Below are 15,468 nucleotides of genomic sequence, written 5' to 3'. Positions count from 1 at the left end.
CTCCCATGACTCGCCTCTCAGCCATTCAGAGAGGGGGAAAGTCCACACACCTACCTTCCCACCTCCCCGTGTCACTGCCATGACTCACAGGCGGTTGTTGGAAGACTGCCGCCCTCTTCCTGCAGCCCTGTGAACACGCCAGCAGAGTCAACACAGATCTCCCCCTGCTACAGTGAGTAACACTTTGAATTGGAAACATTGACTAGATAGCACTATTTAAAAAGGTAGATATTAAATCTTCAATAAAATAAAAAGTGGCTTCACAGAATCGTTTTAAATGAATGTAAACTAGGGTAGTATGCACGGTATATTTCCCCCCATGCTCACCTTTACCTTGCACACACATCTTATCACACTTTTGGTACATCCATTTCCTATTTATTTATATTGTTTCCATACCGCGTTTCTTTAAACCAGGATAAATCAACTTAAAAGAAGGGGCATATTCCATCAATAATAAATACCCAGCAAAATACATCCTGAAAATGTATATTCCTTTTAAAGTTTGTTTTTACAGTTGTTTTTCTGAAGTGTCACAAGTCGTTTATGAAATAACGTACACAGATACAAGAGACAGAAGGCTTATGTCAGTTCTTTAAACAGCAGCAAATCTAAAACCCTGCTATCAGAACTGTTTACACTACTTCTACTGTCTTCAGTAACGGGGTCAATAAATACATTTACAGACAGGCATAAAGAGTGGCAGTGTTTAGATCCAATCTTTACATTTTTAAAACAGACCCCCCCCCCCCCCCCCCCCCCACCGAATTGTTATTTTAATTAACAACCCCCACTCTTACATGCATAGTTTTATTTTTTATTATTTTTCATTTCCATTTAATTTGTGCACAAAAATGTCACATTATTACTGAATTAAGAGGAAACATAAGAAATACAATCTGTTGCTGTACCAAAACTTTTCAAGTTTTCTTGTCATTGGATGTGAATGCAGCTGATGATGTTTACAGGTGGTTCTTGTCCAGTGCTGTGCCACAGGTTGGATAAGATTAAAACCCAGATTTTTTTTTTTGCACACCAGCATTCCAGGACCTCAACCTAAAAACCCACATGATTTAGGCAACATCAGGAAATGTGGCAACCCTGCATGCAACCTAAAAAAAAATAAAACAGCTAACAGATGCAATTCACTATATGGACCACACTGATCATTGTAAAGTACTTCAACATACATGACTGCTGAAATAATGCAAGGGTGTAAAGCTGGTTAAATATTCTGAGTCAAAAAATAATGTACATGCTGTCTGAGCATGTATACAAAGATTTGTCTTTGTATATTTCTAACAACGCTACATGCGGTTCAACAACACTGTAGTGTTTCTTAACCCCCTTCTCACGAGGCATCTTTTCTTTTAGATAACACTCTCTCTTTACACAATTCAGAGTTTTGCAGCTCAGACTTCCAGAGAGTCTGCTTTCAGTGAGAGTTATCCTGTTGTTGTTCATTGCAGGTCAGACCTTTGCAGAGAAAGAAAGCTGTTTGGTTTGGTTTGCGCCCCAGGAACGTTTTAAGCATATCCATTCCATCCACTGATCCACCTCTCTTCAGGATTACATTCCTGTATTCCATGCCAACCTGTTGAAACAAACAAAGAATACCATGTATCTTTTGTAAACCAGCAACATTTATGTTAAACCAGAGCCTCAGAATCCCCTAATCAGTGCTCTGCTATCGAGAGGGTTTGTTCCTCTCTCTTGCTGTAGACAACTAATTTGTCCACTAAGAGATGCCGGAGGGGGGGTATGTCCTACACATTGTGGGAGATTCATTCTGTGTATCCCCTATAGCAGTGGTTCTCAAACTTTTTTGTTTGTGGATCCCCTTCATTTTTTTTTTTTTTTTTAATCTCAGCGGACCACACATAAACAGTATAGCTGACTAAAATATAAGAACATAAAAAAAAAAAATCACTATAATACTTAGAATTAATATATTATCATTTCCAATCTGATGCAACTGGTGTCTTTTTCGTTGAAGACATTTTAAAGAAATCGTGCAGCTCTATGCAGTATGTTAAATCTTTTACCAGATGCAAACTATACCAGCTGCCAGGTTCCAAAACGCAGTGTAACAGGTAGTGAGTTAATAAGGCAAATGTTTGCTGTAGTTATTTTTAGGTGGTATACAGTGCTGAGAAAAGGTTTGTGAACCCCAATGATAATTATGGAAATTCCATAGTTTTACCCTGATAGCCTTCTTGAATCAAAACCAGTCTTTTCTTAAATATCCAATAGGGTTTATATCAGCCAATTCCATGTCTTTTGAAACAAAATGATGTATGAATTAGACAACCAATGAGTAATTAAGATTCAGGGTATGTGAAAAAGTAAGTGAACCCCTGGTTTTATCAGCTCAATTAAGGGGATAATTAGAATCAGGTGTTAAATAATTAGGTAGATCTTCAGGGGTGAGTTTGGGAGGCCCCACCCTATATAAAGATCAGAAACTTTGTGAGCTTGGTCTTCACCATACAGGTGTGTGGAAACACATCATGCCATGATCAAAAGAAACCTGAGGACCACAGAAAAACAGTTATTGATGCTCATCAGTCTAGAAAGGGTTACAAAACCAATTCTAAGGATTTGGGGCTCCACCAATCCACTGTCAGACAGATCTACAAATGGAGAAAGTTCAAGACCACAGTCACTCTACCCAGGAGCGGTCGTCCTACCAAAATTTCTCCAAGAACAAACCAAAAAAACATCAAGGAAGTCACAAAGAACTCCAGAGTAACATCGAAGGATCTGCAGGCCACTCTCACCATGGCTAATGTGAGTGTTCATGACTCAACTATCAGAAAAAGACAGCCAGGAGAAAACCACTGCTCTCCAAAAAGAACATTGCTGCCTGTCTGAAGTTTGCCAAAGAGCACATAGATGATCCACAAGACTTCTGGAACAATGTTCCCTGGACAGACGAGTCAAAGGTAGAACTGTTTGCCCTCAATGAGAAACGTTATGTTTGGCAAAAACCAGACACTGTGGTCGAACAGAAGAACCTCATCCCAACTGTCAAGCTTGGTAGTGGGAGTGTGATGGTTTGGGGCTGCTTTGCTGCCTCTGGATGGCTTGCCATGATTGATACAACCATGAATTCTGCATTGTATCAGAAGATTCTAGAGGAAAATGTCAGGTCATCCGTCTGTGAGCTGAAGCTGAACCGAAAGTGGGTCATGCAGCAAGACAATGATCCTAAACATACAAGCAGATCTACAAAAGAATGGCTGCAGAAGAAGAAATGCCGCGTTTTATGTTGTGGCAGGACCTGAAGTGAGCTGTCCATGTAAGGAAGCCCTCAAATATCACAGAGTTGAAGCAGTTCTGTAAGGAGGAATGGGCCAAAATTCCTCAAAACCAAATGTGAGAGACTGACCAACAGTTACACAAAATGCTTAGTTGAAGTCATTGCTGCTCAAGCGGGTGCCACCAGTTACTGAATTTAAAGGTTCACATACTTTTTCAGACAGGGATATTGAATGTTGAAGCATTTGTGGAAAAATAAATGTTGAAAAAGTATCATGTTTGTGTCATTGGTTTAATCAGGTTATCTTTACCTATTATTAGGACTTAGATTAAAAATCTAAAAGGGGTTCACAAACTTTTTCTCGGCACTGTATTTGCACTATTTCTTTCAGAAATATACATTTTCACAGGGAACTACATATTACACGGCAATGGGCACATTTCACAGAAATCGTGAAATCTGTGATAATGGTGAAAAAAGTACAGCCTTAAAAATAAGATTGTGAGATTAAGGAGTCCAAATGTGAACAGGAGCCAAACAAATATTAAGAAGTCCAAAATGGTATTATTGTAAAATAAATCTATTTAGCACACTTCAAGAAACATGGCGTAACTGGTTTTAACACCCATCAGAGACAGTGTAATTAAAAACAGAATTATTATAAAAAGCAAAAAAAAAAAGGTTATTTGTTTTTACCTTAGGATTCATTATTCCCTCTTTCTTAAAGCGGCTGAAGAAAATATCCATAGAAAAGACTTCACTCCACAAGTATCCATAATACTGGCCATCATAGCCACCTGTTAGGTGACTGAAGCTTGCAGTCATGTTCGTACCTGGAAACAAGAGTCAAGTCCCTGGGGTGAACAATAGTCCTAAAATATTTCAAGTATAAATGCAGTTTCAGATTATTTAGTATAAATCCTGCATATCTAATCCTCTCTCCGGTCACTTTAAAATAATACCCCTTGACTGAAAAACTACATTTTAAAGAAAAACAAACATCCTACCATTAAGCAAAAATATATTATTTGTACAAAAAAAAAGTGAAAATTAATCAGATAGTGTAATCATTGCCTTCTGTAAACTGTCGTACAGTGCTGTGTGGCCCACTGTTTTATATATTATTATTTAGAATCTCCGTGGTGACATAGTGGAGGTTGACGCATGGATAATCTGAATCCAGTGTGAAGAAGCTACTACCTGGTGTTGCAGGAATCTCCAGAATTTCTTCACAGTATTTTGCATATTCTTGTGCTGTATCCGCGCATGACTTGGTATGTACAGACTGGTCAACCTTGCTCAAAACAATCTGACGAAGGTTCAAAAGGCCTGGTGAAAAAAAAAACAAACACATTCATAGCCCTTGGCGTTGTTAAAAGAAAAAATGGGAGTTTTATTGGGTGCTACATTCTCATTGACCCAGTTCTGCTCAACAAGTAACAATAACTTATTATTAACTGTGGCAGGGTGAAATTCTTTAATATAAATAGTGTGTGTGTGTGAATGGAAGGTTGGCAGGGATGGGATTAAATCTGTCCCTGCCAGCAGTCACGGGTGTGGCCATTTCCCAGTGGCCACATGGATAAAAGGAAGGAGAAATCCTTTGTCTGGTGAAAGGGAGCAGGTGAGTGTTTTGATGTGTGTTTGTGTACTTACAGTGAAGTCTAATGCCCAACCTACAGAACATATTGTTTTGTTTAATGTTTTATTTTAGCTCTTGTGCCTGTTTATTTGTTCCTGTGTTTTGTTTGTTTTTTGTTTAATGAACGTGTGCAACATTGCTTTAAACTGCAGCTTCTAGCCTCTGAGTCTCATTTCTTATATCCTTCCACAGTAACCAATTAATGAAACTAATAAAAGAGCGCTATTGTCTTTATATTTGGTAGGCACCTGTATTCTTTGGTGTATGCATTAAGAAAACAAAAAGCAGTCTAGCAAATGCATCCTACTCTAAACTGGGGTTTTGGCTATATGTAGATGATCCTGTTACTGTACAGCCTTCACAGTCTACATATATAAGGCCCCTTTGAAACAATCTTCTTTTTTTAAAACACTAAGTTTATTCACTTGGTGAGGACTGTAAGTTATATACAGTAGCTCATATTTCAATTCTAAGTTAATTCAGTTTGATGTATTTACAAGAAGATGCATTTGCTGATGTGTTTATTGAATCCATTATTCTCTCCATTACTTTTATGAACGTGAAAGGCTTTATATTCATGTCAAGATGTATTGCCGTACTTTATGAAGCATTTTGAGCAGTAAAGTGTCACGGTGTGATGTCACTGTCCCTGTTTTATAAATATACATATTTACATAAAAAAGATTTTGCTCAAGAGAGTCAACTTCCCTACATATATAGTAGTAATGCAAGGCCAAATTGGAATTCAGAAACATTTATATATACCCTACTGTATTTTAATATTAATTAGGTAATTTGCATTTGGAAGGAGAATTTCTCTGGCTACATTGAAACACACATTACCCGAAAGGTACTGCCAAAATTGAGCGAGTTTCCAAGGAAACTGCCCTACTGACAACCACAGATGCTACATTCAGTCCAGTTAATAGGACTTACCAGTGTTGGCTACTCTGGAAGCAATCAAGTTTTCGAGCAAGTCATCTGGAATGGGGCTCCCGTCTTTGTAATGCCTCGACATTCTTCTGAGGGGCTCCTTCTCCCACACCCAATTTTCTAGTATTTGAGAAGGCACTTCCACAAAATCTGTTTCGACACGGGTTCCACTAAACTTAGCAAAATCTGTCTGAAAATAATAAAGACTAATCACATCCTTGGATTTTTTTTCTCTCCTCATTTCTGATTGGTATACACCAGCAAAAAAAAAAAAAAAAAGATAGCATCTCCCCAACTCCAGCCATGCTCATAGTACCTATCTGATTAGGTTTTGACAGTTTTTGCAATAAATAATAATAATAAAAAAAAAACTTTCACTACCTCTATGAACATGCATTCTCTTATCCTTTCACTTTCCATTGCTGTTATCATGCTCTTGGTAATTGAATTCCCCCATGGTCAACGTTCTGGCCTTTTAAAGACTTTTCTTATCAACAAAAAGCATTGCCTGGCTTACTTTTTCATGCTTTCTAGGATCCAGTAATCACCATACAAAACAATCTAAAATCCTGATTAGGGATGTAGAAAGGACAGTAACACTACTGGTGCTGACTTTCACCCAGGCTTAGCAAGTTATATTGGGAATAAACACTATTAAAGTAGACAAAGCCAGACTAGACAATACAGATAAGCATAAATTGTGGGCAAATATTTAAAACAATACAGAAGAATTGCCTGATAAAGAACAGCCAGCATGGATTATGGAAAACAAAGTTGACAGTAGACCAGCACACAATGATATGTGCTGCTGTAAAACAAAAGAACAATTGCAATTACAGTACATAAATGTATCCTCATATTCATATATACTAAATCTAAACTGAGGGAAGACACAATAGATGAAGCTGATTCACCGAACTGTACGTGAAAAAGATCTGTGTCATTGATATGTTAAAACAATGTGGCACTGCAACAGAACACTATTACGACCATCATTTAATATAGAGATTACTGTCTCTGCACCCTGTAAACGTTAGCTCAATATGACAGCTATCTAAAGTGAAGGATGCTCAATTTTGCCGAAAAAATAACATTTTGAAGTCGAATCTGAAATGTTTTAGGTTGTTTGAAGTTGAAATAGCAGTGGCAGCGGCTTTACTAGAACATCAAAGATGCTTCACACATCTATAAAAACACGCCACTTACTTTAAGCACAACATTTCAGATGAATGCAAAAGTAGTAACAGCAGACTAAAACCAATCAGTCCTGTAGCTTATTCATCAAAACCCCCTTCTCACAGGGAAAAGCAGCAATCAAAACAGTAACTTTGGCCATTAGAGAAAGATTCAAACCAGACTCAGAATAACATAAATATGACTAAACTGATCGTTACAGCACTCCCCCTTTTTAATGCACCAGGAGCCACAGTTAATAGACCATGCTATCTATCTTGTGCCTTAAAACATGACGCAAGTCCTAGTGGAATAGTATTATGGGGCAAATGGGTACCATGACCACAACTGCATAATAACCAGTTACTCTCTATAAAAGGCTGGCGTCAATTAATTTAAATTGACTTGCATCAGACAGCATTTCAATAATGTCTAAAGCCAAGCTTGCATGTACATACAAAATTGTGCAGAATGTATTTAAAAACATGACATGAATTGTGATCTCTAGGTTTCTCAAGATACAATGCAGACATAGTGACATGACGGATAGCATTCCAAAAATTCAAGGCATCCATAACATTCAAGGAACTGAAAGCAACAGCTGAGGGACAGGTGCTTCGGCAGATATGTGAATTCCTGTTCCTTGTCAGACCCCTGAGCTCTATAACCGTACATTGCTCAAATTCCACCTCAGTGATTACCTTGAGATGCTGCAGGACATTCTGACAGTCTAGGTATTCATTCTATTACTGTTTAGAAGAGGAAAGTAAACCATAGCAAAAATGCAGCAACATACCTTTGAACAGATCTCGTGCATCACATGGCCAAACTCATGGAAGTACGTCTCCACCTCATCGTGCTGGAGTAAGGCAGGCCGGTCAGCTGTGGGCTTGGAAAAATTCGCCACCATAGCTGCAACTGACAACATGCGGTCTCCTTCAGGCGTGAGGCAGCCTGGCTGAAGACCAAAGCAAGCTGCATGCCCGTACTTTCCTTCTCTGAAGAAAACAGAAACAGTTTATATATTGATATGTTCAGTATGCTTATATACATTTTGATTATTAACATTTTTCTAGATCCCACTTCATCTATGAGAACTGTCATTTTTCTTTACTGTATTCTTTCGAATTTAAGATGCACTTTGGTAAAAAAAAATGTTCTTCTGAATAATGGCCCGCGTCTTAAATTTGAGTATAAATCATGCCTGCATAACAAATCGCCAACAAAAGACTTGACTAACCGAGTACACAAACAGCAACGTGACTGGCTTCCGAGAAAAGGCAAAGACGTTACTGCCCGAGTGTACAAGCAGCAACTTGACTTACTGCGATAAAACACTAACAAAACCATGTACGGCCCGTCATGCTGTGTTATGCTACTGTTTTACTTCAATGGTTGTAACAGAAAAATTAAGATTGTGAGTTAAACTTCACAATCATAAAAACCATTTAAACATACATACCTTGGATGAAGGTCCAGGTAGAACTGCCCTATCTCCTCCCCAGTCACTGTGTCCTTCACAGAGTAGAGACTCACGCCCTCGTGCCACACATGAGGATTAGCTACCTGCTGGAAACCGAGTCCCAGAAGGTCCTGGTAAATGCTGAGCAATCCTTCTGTTACCACCTCTATTGGGAAATGCTCAATCAGCTTATCTTTATCCACCGAATACTTAAGCTCCTCTACTTTGTTCATGTAGTAAGCCATATCCCAGCCGTTGATTTTCCCATCAAACTCAAATCCTCTTTCTTCACATTCTTTCATCTTCAGCTCCAAAATATAGGTTCTCTCCTGCTCACCTAGAAGCCGAAGCTTCTCATAAAACTCATCTACAAAATGTAAATAGAAGTTTTGTTATATATTTTTGTTATGTAACAAAAAAAATTAACACTTTTTTGTTACTGTAATCTATACTTTTATATTAAGTATACGTCTATACGTCTATCTATCTTATTACCAACCCAAACCGCTAACTTAGGTATGTTAAGAGGAATCTTAACAAAACACCAAAAAGCATTACAAGTCATAACATCTAAAACGTTAACGCTGTGCTGTGATTCTCTGACAGCTATGTTCACTTTTATACTAAACCTGTTTACTGCTTTTTTCTGTAGTGTACCATTTTGTGCACTGTACTTTATTAGAAACCAGGCATGGTTGGCCTTCCAGTTTGTTTACATTCTGTAATATAAAAGCCGTTTCAGATCTATGTTTACATGTTCCTTCCTTCCCAGAAGTCTTCTTTTCATTCCCTCACCCTGTAATTTAAAGGCCTTGCTCCTACTGCTACCTACATCAGCAGGGGGTTATCAATTTCTTCAAGCAGTATATAGTATAACACAGTGCTAAGCTATAGTATAATACAGTGCTAAACTTTCTGCTACATCCATAAGGCTTATACATGGGCTTTTTTTTGAGTGTCCCAAATTAATAACTCATCTTTTAAAGGAATATCATTGTTTTTAGCTGACTTGGGTTCGTCGTTGAAGCATCATGAAACCTGTTAATTGTGCAACAATTTTCAGAGGCTTTGCCACTTCCACTTTCAATGTACTACTGATCAGCTGCATCAAACACTGACTGAGTGGATGAACATAAGCAATGCTGTATGCACACAAGTTTGATGTCAATCTTATCTGCACAATTATAAAAGAAGGCCTTTACAGGCTCATGACTAACCTGCTTATACAGAATAAGGAATACCGGTAGTGATCTAGTCCTAGACAGAAGTAATGTTTTGTTCCGTTAAAACAGCATGTTACATTCTTTAGTAAACACACAAATGAAGTAGCCTACCTAGAAAGGCGGCCACATTCTTGGTGTTCTTTGCTATGTTCATTTCAAGGACATAATCAGCATGTGTGCTGAAACCCAGCAGCTTCGCAACCTTTGCCCTGAGTGGGATCAACTGTTCAAGAATTTTCGTGTTCTCCTGCAATCACAAAACAAAGGCAGTGTCTCTAATTACCCTCTGAAAACGACCCACATTAAACCGGTTATGCTGTGACCCTAATACTTAGTTAAAGAAACAATTAGTTTTATCCTAGTAAAGCCAACATCATTTGCATCACTAACCATGCAGCCAAACTAGAGCAACTCTGAACTGTGGCTTTCTTTACATATTCATTATGCTAGACGGAATTGTGTATTATAGCTGTTGTGGGGCTTTAGTATTACTTTTTAAATTGGAATACAGATTGTTGTCACATATGTTGGGTTTGCCAATAAGTTATCAATAATCTTTGCCTCCTGATATACAGTACAACTGAACAATATTGAGACCATGAAACATTTTTTAAACACAGCATATATACTGAGCATCAAAAGAAATGTATCACTTATATTTGAGCATCAAAAGAAAGGCATCACTTATATCTGAGCATCAAAAGAAACATATCACTCGATGTGATCGAAAAATGACAAATGTGCTGATTACCAATTGACATCACAAAGATGCTGCAAAATGATCTGTCGATCTTGGGCAGATGTTGTGACTCTTGGTCTCCCAGTTCATGGTCTGTCATTGACAGATTGTGTCTGGTTATACCGTCTCGCCAGGTTTGAAATTGCTGGCTGTGAGCACCCAAGATGGAGAGTCACAGTACGCTGCCGTAGTCCAGCCTCCAACATGTTGATTGCACAAAGGTGCTGCTTTCTTGACAGACGTGGCATATTGTTTTTTTTTCTGTGATTTTCTTTATTGCTTTTATTCAAGCTTGCAATTCAACAGCTGAAGTCACTCCATATCCAGTGTCCAATCAACTGTCTCACTAATTAGGTGATTAAGTGCATATGCTTCAGTCGTAGTCACTCAAGCGTGTCATGGTCATGGATGAATGATCAAGTGATTAAGAAGAAACCAAAAACATTTTGCCAATGTCCATCATTTACATATATTTAAAAAAAAAAAGTATTATAATAGTGATAAGTTTCTTTTGATGCTCAGTATATTAGCAACACCAGCCGTACCTCTTTACACCGAGACTGGAAAGCTGCTTCCATTTTCCTTCTGGTTTCTGGAACGTAACATCTCTTCATTAGTGGGTAGTAGTGGGGGTATTGAAGGGTCACCCTGTATTTGTCATCCTCTGTCTTCTCTAAACTACCAACAAAGCTCTCCGCAAGGCCCCCTCAAAGTGACAGTGAAATCACAGAAATAAATAAATAAGCGTTTAGCCAAAATCCCACTTTCGTGCTTTAGCCAATCTCAACAGTGATATTTTTTAATGATATAGTCACGTAGATACTCCCAGTTCCAGTTTCCATTCACAATACCCTATCCAAAGCTGTCTGGTACTTAAGAACACATTCTTACCGAGTTCTTGTTTGGTGAATATCAGAGAAGTGTTTTCCTCATTGAGGTTTTTGTTGAAGTCGATGGAAAGCTCACATATTTGTTTCTTGATGGACTTGATCTCCTTAATAAACCAAATACAAACGTGTTCAACATTCAAACAGCCTGGCAGTAAATAGATTTGTTAAAATTTCTTTTTCTAATATTTACACATGATCAAGGAAGGTATATTCAAAATGAAATATTCTTCTTACTATGGTTTAGTGTTCTAAATATCCTTGTAAAACGTTTATTTTGCATGATAAAATATCTGTCATTCCAATAAACTGTACTGTAAACTTGAACTTGAATAAACAGTCTGGCTAACAGCACACTTTATTCATACTAATATTATGTATATAATTAACACACTAAATAAATATTTTTACATTACCCTCATTAAAACAATAAGTCAATTTTCATGATAAATGCCTTATTTTGCTTGTCCTGATCCCATTCTTGCATATCGATGTATTTGCGGTCAGCAGGTGCTACAGCTTGTCATTGGCAAAAACTGACTCTAACAGCATGTCTTAGTAATGTGCTGGCTGTACAAAGTGATTTCTCCTGACCGTGAAAGTGTACAAGCTGCAGATCGCTTCTCTTCTACCTACCTGCTGTATTTCTTTAGACAGGTGCAATCCGTTTCTTTTTCCAAGTTGAACAAGCCTTTCCATGAATCGCTTAGCTTCTGGTCTAAGGTCACCTATGTTACATTTTTCCTGAAATTACACAACATTTACCTTTACCTTAAAAGCACCAGACGTAAAACTACTTTTGGACACCTAGAAGTAAAAAGGCAGTGAGAATGTCAGAAAGAGCTTGTTACTGCAACAGGCATATCTGACATCTTATTTATTTTCTGCAAGTCTGTTACAGGTAAGGCAGCAGACTTGAAAGACTGAACAGGCATTTACGCTCTATTAAAATTGGTTACCTTTTTTAGTTTGGCACACAGTCACACAGATCAGTTACACATTATCACTAGTTCCCCTGTGATTTTTACTTTTATACATTAATGCAGACATTCAGACTATTTTTAAATCATGCTCAAGATGTGATTAGGTATCAGAAATTACAGGATCCAACATTGTAAACATATGGTGTAGTTCTTTGCAGATCCATTATTAAAAACAGTTTTACCAACACGACCCTGAAAGAAAAACACCATACTTGTCATGGCTTTAAACTGGTTCGATTCTAGCTAAAAAGAAGTGCTGGAGGGATGAGAAAGCTGTCCCAGATCAGCTATGTGACAAGCAGTGAATAGGCAGGGTTCCTTCTCAACTGTTATTTTTTTAATTATTATTATTTATTCCTATCGACCCACCTGCAGTGCAACAATCTTGTGAAACACGTCTTCCCTCATACTCATCTCCACATCAAAGTCTGACAGCTTCTTGTCTGCTCCAGCACTTGCCTCACGTACTGCTTTGCATGGGGACACATACTGAGGGAAATCCAAAATATTTCGCTCCACTGGAAGTAAATCAGCAGGTTTTTATACAAAAATGGTAATTCATTTATTTATTTTTTTTTAAAGTTCTCCACTGAAATATATTTGCATATTTTGATAAGAACCAGCTGCTAGTGAAGAGAAAAAACAAAACACTGAATGTAATACATATCCCCACCTTGCCAGCAGGTTACCATACACTCCTTGTTTACTAATCATGAAACATCCCCTTGTGGCAACAGACCTAATTACAAAAGAAGAGTGCCCTTTTTTCAACACAAGTTTTAATGTTACAACCTTCTTTAATAAGTAAAAACTAATTTAAACTATGTATCTGACATCAATTAGCCACAGTGAACTTCACCGTCACTACAGCCCCAAATGTAATTTTTGGGGTTGTAAGAACACTGTGTAACAAAAAAACATGAATCCAAATTATACAAGAAAACAAAAACAAAAGCATTGTTATCCACCAGTCTGTGGCATGACTCGGTCCATTTCATTGTGCGAGACCAAAGAGTCTGTTGAAAGCTACAGTAAAATTACTCTAGTTGTAGATATGAGAGCAGCTGTCACATGCATACATAAAAAAAATGTTTTTTTGAGATTTACAATTATACTGTAAATACAGTATAATCGTAAATCTCAAAAAACTACTCACTTCTAAATCTTTTGTAGTCATTTTTGTATTACTTTAGTATAAATACATGTTAATTTGGATTCATATGTTGTTTTTTTCTGACTTTATGTGAACGAAAAGACACACATTTGCCCGTTTTCCCATTGGAAATAGTGATATTTTGAAATATCACTGTCCTGGTCACAAAAGCAAAGTTTGTGGGGAATAATTGCCATTTTCTATACTTTTGAGGCATAAGCAATTAGGAAATAACACTTACTACCCAGGAACAAAAATTGTGTTACATAGTGGAATCTGCCAGATTAAAAAAAAAAAGACAAACCTGAATATTCTACTTCTGCATCTGCCAAAGCTTTTAAAATACTCTCACAAGTGGCCTTGTTGGTATCCACTGCTCCCACATTGTCATACACCTGCTGGATTCTCTGAATGAGTTCATCCGTTCTGGATTTGATCTCATCGGGTGAGAGACCCCAGTTTAAGCGATTTCTGTTGGCTGTCGTAGATGAATTGTGTTTCACATGCACATCAGCTCCAGATTGCAAGGTCATTCTCAATATCTGTCTGGCACTAGGAACTCTGAAAGAAGAACAGAGCAGAAGAATAAAGTCTCATTGTGATTCAATTTGTATTTATTAAGATAAACATTAAGTCAAAAGTTGGAAAATATTCTTCTTCTTCATCTTCTCTTTTGTAATTTTTTTTTTTTTTTATGTATGCATGTGACAGCTGCTCTCATATCTACAACTGGAGTAATTTTACTGTAGCTTTCAACAGTCTCTTTGGTCTCGCACAATGAAATGGACCAAGTCATGCCACAGACTGGTGGATAACAGTGCTTTTGTTTTTGTTTTCTTTGCAGCCAGCAGAGCCATGGGGATTAGGAGGGTACATTTATATAATGTATTACCGCAGGTGTGTAACAAGCTAGCTACATGCTGAACTGTAGTATTGTGCACTCAGATACAACAAAATGGACCAAAACCAAAACTTAGGTCTTAAAGTTGTTACAGGAAATAACCGCAAATTTAAATGTTTAGACTGATCAGGTCAAGGGGTCAAAAGTTATAGAAAGGTCAAAATGTGGTTGATGTGTACCCCCTTCCTTTTACTCAAAAACAGTTTGTGCTACAGACTTGTGGGAGGTGTCACTTTTTTGGAAATCGCACGACAAATTCAGAAAAGGTATACAAATATATCTGAAAGAAAATAAAAGGAAGTTACACATTAACAGAGTGTGTGACCTTTAACCTTGGGGTGAAACCCCAAAAATAAACAAAATCTAAAAAAAAAAAAATTAACAAGGTCACGGTCCCGGCTTAGCCTGTGCAACATTTCAGAAAGGTCATATTTTTGGTTTGATTTTATCACATGTGGTACATTAACATTTGCATTCCAGCAAAACCAATGTAGCGCAATATGCTGTAATGGTTTTAAAACTATTCTAACAATAGCTATACCGCTAAATACTGAATTTATGTAACAAGAATGTCGTGTGATTGTTTTATTACTGCTTTCGCACGACATCATGTAGTGATATTGAATTCCGTAGTTTTATATACATCAAATTCAAAAATGCACAAAGCACATTCCTAATGAAAAAGCAGACATACTTCAAACTGACTTGATTTTACTTGTACTCGTTTAAAAGACAGATACATTTCAACATAATAACGTTTCAATATAAGAAGCCATCGTATCGTACTGACTTAGTTTGTATAGTCCTCTATGTTCACCACTATAAAACCACATGTCATGATTCAAGTATAATTATAGCATGCTACCACATTACATAGAGCGCGTGGAAAACACCAAATGTGAAAGAGTACTAGTACGACTACAAGCAATGAAAAAAAAAAATACCTGTTAACCGCTCTAAACACAGAAATGCAAATAGAAAACATTGCACGCTATACAAAAGTTAAAGCTTCTGCAAATCCACCCACTTAGCGTTTTGGTTTTATTTTTTTTGCCCAATTTTGAATCTGCTACTCCAGTGTGTCCCAGTATTGAACCTGTCCACTTCCGC

The 15,468-nt window shown here is 37.4% G+C and overlaps 1 protein-coding gene across 2 annotated transcripts; it reads right to left on the bottom strand.

Annotated features, from left to right (window-relative positions):
• Positions 1 to 794: 794 nt before the first annotated feature.
• On the bottom strand, positions 795 to 15,448 carry nln (neurolysin (metallopeptidase M3 family)). 2 transcript variants are annotated; one of them, XM_041252412.1, is made up of 13 exons: positions 15,303 to 15,448; positions 13,762 to 14,018; positions 12,674 to 12,822; positions 11,958 to 12,065; positions 11,326 to 11,428; positions 10,980 to 11,140; positions 9,807 to 9,942; positions 8,473 to 8,839; positions 7,807 to 8,008; positions 5,841 to 6,027; positions 4,463 to 4,591; positions 3,959 to 4,095; positions 795 to 1,594 (listed from the first exon to the last, which is right to left on the bottom strand). In XM_041252412.1, exons 1-13 carry the CDS (start codon positions 15,341 to 15,343, stop codon positions 1,436 to 1,438), a joined length of 2,136 nt encoding a protein of 711 aa, XP_041108346.1. In that variant the 5' UTR covers positions 15,344 to 15,448; the 3' UTR covers positions 795 to 1,435. The 2 variants fall into 2 exon arrangements, with proteins under 2 accessions (XP_041108346.1, XP_041108355.1); XM_041252421.1 differs by having other exon boundaries at positions 15,386 to 15,446.
• Positions 15,449 to 15,468: the final 20 nt, after the last annotated feature.

The sequence above is a fragment of the Polyodon spathula genome, chromosome 1 (genome assembly GCF_017654505.1).
Source record: "Polyodon spathula isolate WHYD16114869_AA chromosome 1, ASM1765450v1, whole genome shotgun sequence".
Lineage (NCBI taxonomy): Eukaryota > Metazoa > Chordata > Actinopteri > Acipenseriformes > Polyodontidae > Polyodon > Polyodon spathula.
Note: the sequence above shows the minus strand (reverse complement) of the source record. Positions and strands in the feature narration are given on the sequence as shown.